Source organism: Nannobrachium achirus (assembly GCF_963921795.1).
Source record: "Nannobrachium achirus genome assembly, chromosome: 1".
Lineage (NCBI taxonomy): Eukaryota > Metazoa > Chordata > Actinopteri > Myctophiformes > Myctophidae > Nannobrachium > Nannobrachium achirus.
This window is the reverse complement of record NC_137810.1, coordinates 73,720,106-73,730,617: the sequence shown is the minus strand read 5'-3', so window position 1 is coordinate 73,730,617 and position 10,512 is coordinate 73,720,106. Positions and strand designations below refer to the sequence as shown.

The window sequence follows — 10,512 nt, the reverse complement described above, 5'->3', positions numbered from 1 at the left end:
TGCGAGGCGTTGTGTGCTTGTAGATCGGCTGTTTTTCACTAAATGCAAAACGAACGGTATTGGACATACAAGGTTTTCACCCAACAACGACGATAAGCTTCCTTCAGTGCATGAGGAGTGACACACAGATAGAACACAGTACTATGCAGTAGATATCATCAGAAAAAAACAGTTGTAAACAACAACAAAAAAAGCAAAATAAAAGGTGTGGGTCTAAACTAAACTAAACTAAATGTGATTATGTTGGGCATCACATGCTGAAAAGGTAGAGAACCACTAATGTGGAGAACAGTGAAGGTGTGTTGAAGTTGTTAACAGTGAAGGTGTTGTTAAGGCCTGTCCATACTCTCTCCAAAACCAAACTTTTCGTCAGAAAGGTCTGGGTCAAATACAAGATGATGTCATTCGCGACTTCTGAAAAGCATTACACCGAATTAGAATTCGGAAAGCTGCACGTCGGAAAGTCTGAACTCTCCGATGAAAAGTTCAGTTTCGGAGAGACTATGATTCATGCTTTATGTGGAGAACAGTGAAGGTCAGGGGGGGAAAGTGGGACTGAGTTACTAGGGGCCCAAGGTGGAGGGGCCTTAATTATGATATACTTTAGCTATTGAAAAATAGCAGATACAAGCTCATAGCACGGCAAAGAGTGCCGCGCTGAGAGCTTGTAGATCTGCAATTTTTTTTTTAAATCGTGAAAATGTGTGCAGAACTTTGAATATATGTATTTTTTAAGCGAACATTTGTAACTAAACATTTTTTTGGGGGGGTATTTGATATGTATTTGCCCACAGCCAAATACATATCATTTTGGGGGTCCTTCACATGAAAAAGTTTCAAAAATAGCAGACTCTACAAGCTCGCAGCGTGGCACTCGGTGCGCTTGTATATCTGCTATTTTTCAATAGTTAAAGCACAAAACAATGTGTAATATGCATTCCCGGTCTAAATGGGTTAAACTCCCCCCCCCCCATGAAGAACATTCATGGGGGCCCCGCAGTGAATCCTTGTACCCAGGGCCCAGGATTTGGTAAGACACCCCTGAAGGCGTGTCTATGTGGCAAATAACATGAAGCCACTGAAGGTGTTGTCTGCCCTGCTGCTGCTGTACACCACGGTGCTGTCCTCTCCCAGCACCACAGACACCGTGTCTCCCTCCTCCAGCTCCATGAGGGTGGAGCCCGACGCCACCAGGAAGTTCTCCGACGTGTCGCACAGGGACAGCTTGGACTCCGCCCCCTGCTTCAGCTTCACGCACACCTGTGTGAGTTGACGACAAGACACGCCGGTTTACACTTCACCTAACTACAAGGTAACACATTTATAATTCTTCTCTATCTACAAGATAGAGTTTATACTTCACCTAACTACAAGGTAACACGTTTATAATTCTTCTCTATCTACAAGATAGAGTTTATACTTCACCTAACTACAAGATAAACACGTTTATAATTCTTCTCTATCGACAAGATAGAGTTTCTACTTCACTACAAGATAAACAAGATTATAATTCTACTGTATCTACAAGAGAAAGAAGTTTAAATAGCCTACTTCACCTACTGTATATGGTAAAAGGAGTGTATACTTCTACTGTGTCTAGATAATTCTACTTTATCTACAAGACAAAGAGTTTATATAATTCACCCAACTACGAGATAAAGAATAGCCTACTTCACCTACTGTGATCTACCATATAAAAGCACCTATCTGTATCCAAGATAAGTTTATAATTCTACTGTATCTACAAGAGAAAGAAGTTTAAATAGCCTACTTCACCTACTTTATCTACAATATAAAAGGAGTTTATACTTCTACTGTGTCTAAGATAAAGAAGTTTATAATTCTACTTTATCTACAAGACAGAGTTAATATAATTCACCTAACTACGAGATAAAGAAGTTTAAATAGCCTACTTCACTGTACATCTCTGATAAGAACCTGCCATCTGAGTGTCTGTCATAGTAAACCTAAGTGTCACATCATTGCCGCTGGAGGGCGCTATACCCCCATGGGTTATTTTCTTTCCTATTTAAAATATGTGTTCCATCAATAAACACATGAATGAGCCTGAGACAAATTCTATAGTTTGTTTTATACACCATTATTATGTTCTCATTTTCACTAAGACACTATGGCACATTAGGAGTCCAACAAGTACTACTGGGTCTCACTTCTCAAGTGTTTTATTTGCAAGGACCGCCATAACTCTGAGAGTCTACAAAAGGAACCAAATAGACCTGTACGGGTCCATTTGGTTCCTTTTGTACACTCTCAGAGTTACAAGACTGGTCATCAGGGCTATCACCTTACGTGTTCCTGGTAACATTATTGTCTGCTCATGTTCTGTCTGTGATAAAAAATTAAATTTTGACAAAAATCCAGGAAGGACGGACGGACGGACATACCTGGGCCTTGGCAGACATATGGAAAGTGAAGTAATAAACTCCTTTGATGGTACAGGTGAACACTCCTTGAGTCAGAGTGTCTGTTTCATTGGTCTGCTCCAGTCCATTCCTAAACACGCACGCACACAAATGCACACACACGCACGCACGCACGCACGCACGCACGCACGCACGCACGCACGCACACACACACACACACACACACACACACACACGTATAGACATGCAATCTATAACATTGGTTTCCAAACCTTTAAGCTCCAGACCCTAAAGAGAGATTAGACGTTTGCCAGGGAACCCAAACTAGTGAAAATATACGATCTTCCATTTTCACTGCTTCTCAAACGTTTTGTTTTCAAATGTATAGAATTTCTTTGATTTCTCTTTTATGTCTTTATAAAATTACTGAAAAAAATATATATAATAGAATTTTGTTTTCAGTCATGACAGAAAAAAAATTGGAAATGTTTTGAAATAATAAAGGTAAATAAATAAAGGGTCCCAAAATAATGGGTCCCGACTCAATGTTTGGGAAACTGGTCTATAACAGTGATTCTCAACCTTTTCAGGCTGCAACCCCAAAAATAATCATATTTTAACCGGGGACCCCTCAAGAGTTGAGGCATAACATTTTGTATGACAAGGTTGCGAGGCGTTGTGAGCATGTAGATCCGCTATTTTCACAATTTCTGGGTCTAATATTTGACAATTTGGCCAATATAACATGTTTCATTAAAAAGACCTTACAGTGAATTGTCACTTTAGAAATGTCCAGATACCCTCTATACACTTAAATGTTATGTTGGTTTGTTTACAAACAGCATTACAAAATGCTGCACATTAAGTTAATCATCTGGGGACCCCCCAAATTCATTCGGGGACCCCCCTGGGGGTTATTATAGAACCACTGCTCTATAATAACTAGTATACTTGGGGTGGGCGTGGTCTTACTTGTTGAAGTTCAGAGGCGTGTCAGCAGAGGGGGGCTGGGTGAGGGTCCGCTTGTAGGAGAAGTAGGACCTCTGCTGGGTGGCGCCAGGGGCCATGGAAAGCCCTCCCCCACTGGGCCCCGGGGGTCCCGGGGGTCCCTGGGGACCAGGTGACCCCGGGTCACCGCGCACACCAGGCCGCCCTGGGGGTCCCGACGGCCCCGCCTCCCCGCTCTGTCCCTTTAAGACATGCCCACTTTCACCTGAGGACACAGATGGGTAAATGACCATAAGGATTCTTTGTATACACTTTGGAAACTTGTAAACTGTTAATTCTGGTACTTAAAATATATTTTGATACCAACAATTATAGGTAGCCTACATTTTGAATTCTGGACTTTTACTTGTAACAAGTATTTCTACATTGAAAGAATTTTTTTTTTTTTAAATAAGCTTTTGTTAATTTTATCGTCTAATCAGGCTTTTATGAACACCCTGGACAGTTTTTAATTTGTTTGATTCAATATTTAGATATTTGATGTAAATGTTACCAGTTCCTCCTCCTCCAGGGCTTCTCCCCATACACACCCATTGTAACTTCAAACTCTATTTTAACCATCATTAAAAACACCCATTATTTTTTTCTGGTGACTCATACTACCCGCCTAATACATGAGCAGGCCGTGTTTTTTTGTGTTTTTCATTCATTTTTAATAATTTTCTATTGTATTGATTTTCATTTTCACAAAGAATTATTAAAAACTAGAAATAATACATAAATAAATTCACCTGGATCTCCCTTCTGTCCCTTGGCTCCGTCGTTGCCATGGGAACCGTGGGCACCCGGTATCCCAGGGATGCCAGGCCGCGCCCTCCGGTACGCATCACAGCTGGGCTCCGTGCTGATTGGCTGAAGGAGGCGGGAGGACAGGAGGATGGCTGCACAAACCCATGTGACCCACTGGACGCACACACACGCACGCACGCACGCACGCACGCACACACACACACACACACACACACACACACACACACACACACAGATGAGAGTCATGCATAAGGATGCATTAACCAATCATATACTGCCCCTTGTACTTTATTTTGTGAGATGGTGAAAATAGCAGATCTACAAGCTCACACGATGCGTCACAATAAGTCTATTTTCTATACACCAAATTCTGGGCCCTGGGTACTTCTATTGAAATAAATAGCAGATATACAAGCTCACAGCACGGCTGTGCTGCAAGCTTGTAGATCTGCTATTTTTGAAAGTCTTTGAATATTTCAAGTCCTTCTAAGGTTTTTTGAAAAACCTATGTCAGTGGTGCGCAAACCTTTTCATGTCAAAATATTTAGATCCAGACCCCCCCCCCAGAAGCAACATTTGAGTTACAAATGTCCGCTTAAAAAATGTCCGCTTAAAAAAATGCATATATTAAAAGATTTGAACACATTTTCACGACTTTTCAAAAATAGCAGATCTACAACTTACAGTGCGGCACCGAGTGCCGCGCTGTGAGCTTGTATATCTGCTATTTTTCAATAGCTAAAGTATAAAATAATTCCAGGCCCCTCCACCTTGATGATGAAAATGATTTAAAATAGTGAACATAGCCAATCTACAAGCACACAACGCCTCACATCTGCTATTTTCACTACTTTTGTGCGACACTCTTGTATGATGAAGTAGGACTTTAATTTCGAAAAAACATACACATTTGAAACTTGGAGATATATATTTGGCGGTACTTTAAACCTTCTCCAATGTTTCGCTTTTGTTTTACACAAATCTTTCTCTTCTGGGCGTCCCTTGCAACAGTTCAGTAAACACATTTACTTGCAGACCATGAAGCACAGAACAGTGTAAAATGAACACAATGGAAAGTGATCTGTCTCGACTGATCACAATTATGATATGCCTTCTGGCCACAATGGAGCAGTTTGATTACATTAATATCATAGTTGTCATCATTCTCTGTTAAAGTCATAATTCATAATCATAATCTCACCATTCTCTGCTCTTCTATAGCACAACGTCCTGAAGTCTGTCTGTCTGTCTGTCTGTCTGTCTGTCTGTCTGTCTGTCTGTCTGTCTGTCTGTCTGTCTGTCTGTCTGTCTGTCTGTCTGTCTGTCTGTCTGTCCTGTGTTCTTCTGGATGTCAGACTCACTGACAAAAGAAAAAGAAAAAGAAAGGAGTGTCCAAGCTCTGTGTGTGTGTGTGTGCGCCTGTGTGCGCGTGCCTCCGTGTGTGTGTGAGTGAGTGAGTGAGTGAGTGAGTGAGTGAGAGAGAGAGAGAGAGAGAGAGAGAGAGAGAGAGAGAGAGAGAGAGAGAGAGAGAGAGAGAGAGAGAGAGAGAGATGTGTCCATGTTTTGCAACTGTATTGGAAAACAACAAATATATTTTTGTTTTTGAACCTTTTTTGAACTTTCTTTGAGTATATAGAAACGTGCTATATATAAGTTGCATTCATCATCATCATCATCATCATCATCATGATTAAATAAATGCTCAAATGACATTGTCACTCTGAGCTTGTAGATCTGCTACTTTTGCCGATTTAGAATTTGAATCCTGAGAAGTAACAGATTTGGACATAGGCCTGCAACATTATATGGGTTGGTTAAATTGTTTTAAATTTGTAAATTTAGTTACAAATACTCATTAACAGTGTTTCAACCTTTTTTGAACCAAAGTCTATTATATTTTTTTTCTGTAATTGTACCACCATTTGATGACATTTGGCCTCTCAGACCCAAAACGTAGAATATTGTGTTATCGTTGGATAGGATTTTGATAGAATTCCATGATGTATTGATGTTGGTACCATAGGACAGATAACAGGCACATGTTTCCAACATTCTCTAATATGTGTAGATAATATGTAATATGTGTAGATAATATGTAATATGTGTAGATAATATGTAATATGTGTAGATAATATGTAATATGTGTAGATAATGTAATATGTGTAGATAATATGTAATATGTGTAGATAATGTAATATGTGTAGATAATATGTAATATGTGTAGACTTATTGTAGTAATGGAGTAATGCAGATGTTTAACAACAGTTTAACTCCGGAGAGCGTGAAATGAAAAAGGGTCCATTTGGTTTCATCATTTAGCTGGGGACCACCTGGAAACCCCTCAAGGATCACTGGTGGTCCCCGGACCACTGGTTGAGAACCGGTGCTTTAATGGATGGTGCCATTATTACTGCCCTGCTCAGCTTCTCATAAACAAGAAATGAAAGTCATCCTGACTTTATATATATTTATATTTTTTAAGTCAAAAACTGGAAGTGAAACCAAACACAAAGTTCCTGGCACGTGCACACATAGACATCAAAGGGGGCTTGAGCCCCTGCCCTTTTATCCGTCTGTAAAAAGTGCCCTCTCCAGACCATGAATACAGTTTTCTCTATGGTGAAAGAAATGAAAATTCCCTCTTTCCATGAAGGCAGCATTCAGAATTGCCTTGTTCAAACTCTCCTGAACTTGATTGTAGTGTCTTATGTTGAAAGAATTGCCCTCTCTGTGTAGAAATACATGCCATGCGACAACATCTCCAGTATTGACTTGATTATGCTTTAGTTCATAGCACGGAAAATAGCCGACCTCCAAGCTCACAACGCGCCGCGCTGCGACGCGTTGTGAGCTTGGAGGTCGGCTATTTTCGATGTTTTCACCAAAAGGCCCTTTTAGAAATGTCAGCCCCTGCCTCTCTAACATTCTCTGCACGTCCCTGCAAAGGTCGTTATTATGAAGCCATATCAAAAATTACCGGAGGAAGTGAAAGAAATCAGAACAGGAAGTGGGGACGGACATGGAGGAGAATTATCAAGCATCATCACATTTAGAGCTATTTATATGAAACATGCTGGGAAAGACAGGGTTTGTTTCTCTTTTCCCAGGGTTCAATGTTCCTCCCCTGACACTGTTTGTCCCCGGTTGCCATGGGAACACCATGTAACCGTAGAAAAGATGAAGCTGCATGAGGAAGATGTGGTTTTGTTGTACTCTCTCTGCAGTCGCTTTGTCCCAATGTCTGTCTCTCTCTCTCTCTCTCTCTCTCTCTCTCTCTCTCTGTGTGTGTGTGTGTGTGTGTGTGTGTGTGTGTGTGTGTGTGTGTGTGTGTGTGTGTGTGTGTGTGTGTGTGTGTGTGTGTGTGTGTGTGTGTGTGTGTGCGTGTGTATTGTCATTGTCGGGTGGCAACCTTGTATGTCCAAAATGGTTTGTTTTGCATTTATCATTTTAAAAAGGATTTACTTTTATTATTAACTAGTGAAAATAGCCAATCTACAAGCACACAACGCCTCACACCGCAAGGCGTTGTGTGCTTATATATATATATATATATATATATATATATATATATATATATATCCTTCTACAAATAAAGGGGGTATTGAGAAACATGCCCTTCAATGAATGAAAGAAAAGTCAACAATTAAATACTGTCCGAAGAAAATACTGCAACTCATTCAATCACAACATGGAACCAACTAATGTACTCTTCATCTATTGGATCCAAAAATGAGGGCTTAATTGCCTATGGCATATTGGTCAACTTGTGGTCAGAACTGAAATAGCCTATAAGCACAACCCAGTCAGCATGTGTTTTTTCTATATTTATTTTTGTGCGTGCGTGTAAAGTAAGACAGAACAGCTGAATGACTGAGTAAAGTTTATTAGGTTTATATTAGATGATAAACACAGTTTATTAGGTTTATATTAGATGAAAAACACAGTTTATTAGGCCTATATTAGATCATAAACACAGTAGAAATAGTATGAATCACAACAATATTCAGCAAAGATCCACCAGAAAGCATAATATTCATTCAGAAATGTCTCTTTTATTCCTAATATTTGTCCTAATTGTCTTGAAATGACGTGTTATTCTAGAGTTCACAGTTTGAAAGGTTTCAGTTGGGAGCATGTAGATCGGCTATTTTCACAATTTATGACTCTAATATTTGACAATATGGCCAATGATATTTTTTATTCATTTAGATGTATTAAAAGGGTCTTAAAAGTCCTTAAATTGTCCATTTACAAATGTGCAGATACCCTCTATACACTTACACTGTGTGTTGGTTTGTTTACTTTTGAGTGAGAAAACAATGTTTCAGATTAAGCTTTGGGTCCCCCCAAAATAATTTGGGGACCCCCTGGGGGTCCCGACCCACAGGTTGAGAACCACTGCTCTACAACAATGCATAAAATGTACACAATGACCCGCACACCATCTACGCTTGCAAAAACACTTCTATTATGCAACGTTTTCGGTCATTAATAAAAAAGAAATGTTATGAAAGGTTTTGAGAATCACTGTGTTAAAGGAGTAATTCACCCCCAAAATGACTTTTTTTCCTATTGATTACTCATGCCACAGAGACTTGAGTTCAATAATATTTGTTTTGTATTTGTCGCATTCTTAAGAAAAAAAATCTGATTATAGTAAATTTACCCCCATTGATTCTGGATGGGGACGCAAATTCATGGCCCTGGATGGGGAAACTATCAGGGTAAATTTACCATTATCATTTTTTTTGTCTTAGGAATGCGACAAAAAAGAAAAAAATATATATTATGGAACTGAAGTCTCCATGGCGTGAGTAATCAATAGAAAGACGTCATTTTGGGGGTGAACTACTCCTTTAATGAGTGTGTTGGTCAGTGGGTGGGGAGGATGGGTTTCAGCATGGTGTGGTCAGTGGGTTTCAGCATGGTGTGGTTAGTGGGTTTCAGCATGGTGTGGTCAGAGGGGGGGACGGTGGGTTTCAGCATGGTGTGGTCAGTGGGGGGGGACGGTGGGTTTCAGCATGGTGTGGTCAGTGGGTGGGTTTCAGCATGGTGTGGTCAGTGGGTTTCAGCATGGTGTGGTCAGTGGGTTTCAGCATGGTGTGGTCAGTGGGTGGGGACGATGGGTTTCAGCATGGTGTGGTCAGTGGGTTTCAGCATGGTGTGGTCAGTGGGGGGGGACAGTGGGTTTCAGCATGGTGTGGTCAGTGGGGGGGGACGGTGGGTTTCAGCATGGTGTGGTCAGTGGGTTTCAGCATGGTGTGGTCAGTGGGGGGGGACGGTGGGTTTCAGCATGGTGTGGTCAGTGGGTTTCAGCATGGTGTGGTCAGTGGGTTTCAGCATGGTGTGGTCAGTGGGTTTCAGCATGGTGTGGTCAGTGGGTTTCAGCATGGTGTGGTCAGTGGGGGGGGACGGTGGGTTTCAGCATGGTGTGGTCAGTGGGGGGGGGAAGGTGGGTTTCAGCATGGTGTGGTCAGTGGGTTTCAGCATGGTGTGGTCAGTGGGGGGGGACGGTGGGTTTCAGCATGGTGTGGTCAGTGGGTTTCAGCATGGTGTGGTCAGTGGGTTTCAGCATGGTGTGGTCAGTGGGTTTCAGCATGGTGTGGTCAGTGGGGGGGACAGTGGGTTTCAGCATGGTGTGGTCAGTGGGTGGGGACAGTGGGTTTCCACTGTCAAACCTGTCAAACTGGGTGGGGACAGTGGGTTTCAGCATGGTGTGGTCAGTGGGTTTCAGCATGGTGTGGTCAGTGGTTTTCAGCATGGTGTGGTCAGTGGGGGGGGACGGTGGGTTTCAGCATGGTGTGGTCAGTGGGTTTCAGCATGGTGTGGTCAGTGGGTTTCAGCATGGTGTGGTCAGTGGGGGGGGACGGTGGGTTTCAGCATGGTGTGGTCAGTGGGTTTCAGCATGGTGTGGTCAGTGGGTTTCAGCATGGTGTGGTCAGTGGGTTTCAGCATGGTGTGGTCAGTGGGTTTCAGCATGGTGTGGTCAGTGGGGGGGACAGTGGGTTTCAGCATGGTGTGGTCAGTGGGTGGGGACAGTGGGTTTCCACTGTCAAACCTGTCAAACTGGGTGGGGACAGTGGGTTTCAGCATGGTGTGGTCAGTGGGTTTCAGCATGGTGTGGTCAGTGGGTTTCAGCATGGTGTGGTCAGTGGGTTTCAGCATGGTGTGTTCAGTGGGTTTCAGCATGGTGTGGTCAGTGGGTTTCAGCATGGTGTGGTCAGTGGGGGGGGACGGTGGGTTTCAGCATGGTGTGGTCAGTGGGGGGGACGTGGGTTTCAGCATGGTGTGGTCAGTGGGGGGGACGTGGGTTTCAGCATGGTGTGGTCAGTGGGTTTCAGCATGGTGTGGTCAGTGGGTGTGGTCAGTG

The 10,512-nt window shown here is 42.3% G+C and overlaps 1 protein-coding gene across 1 annotated transcript; it reads right to left on the bottom strand.

Moving 5' to 3' along the window:
- Positions 1 to 1,042: 1,042 nt before the first annotated feature.
- On the bottom strand, positions 1,043 to 5,408 carry LOC308284022 (complement C1q subcomponent subunit B-like). Its single transcript, XM_080724545.1, has 5 exons — positions 5,344 to 5,408; positions 4,124 to 4,295; positions 3,357 to 3,597; positions 2,406 to 2,514; positions 1,043 to 1,260 (listed from the first exon to the last, which is right to left on the bottom strand). Exons 1-5 carry the CDS (start codon positions 5,344 to 5,346, stop codon positions 1,054 to 1,056), a joined length of 732 nt encoding a protein of 243 aa, XP_080580671.1. The 5' UTR covers positions 5,347 to 5,408; the 3' UTR covers positions 1,043 to 1,053.
- Between the last annotated feature and the right edge of the window lie 5,104 nt (positions 5,409 to 10,512).

Coding starts and splice junctions, on each gene's coding strand:
- LOC308284022 (XM_080724545.1), bottom strand. Junction 3,598..4,123: donor GGGACAGAAGGGAGATCCAG/GTGAATTTATTT, acceptor CTGTGTCCTCAG/GTGAAAGTGGGCATGTCTTA. Junction 1,261..2,405: donor ATATGTCTGCCAAGGCCCAG/GTATGTCCGTCC, acceptor CAACTCACACAG/GTGTGCGTGAAGCTGAAGCA.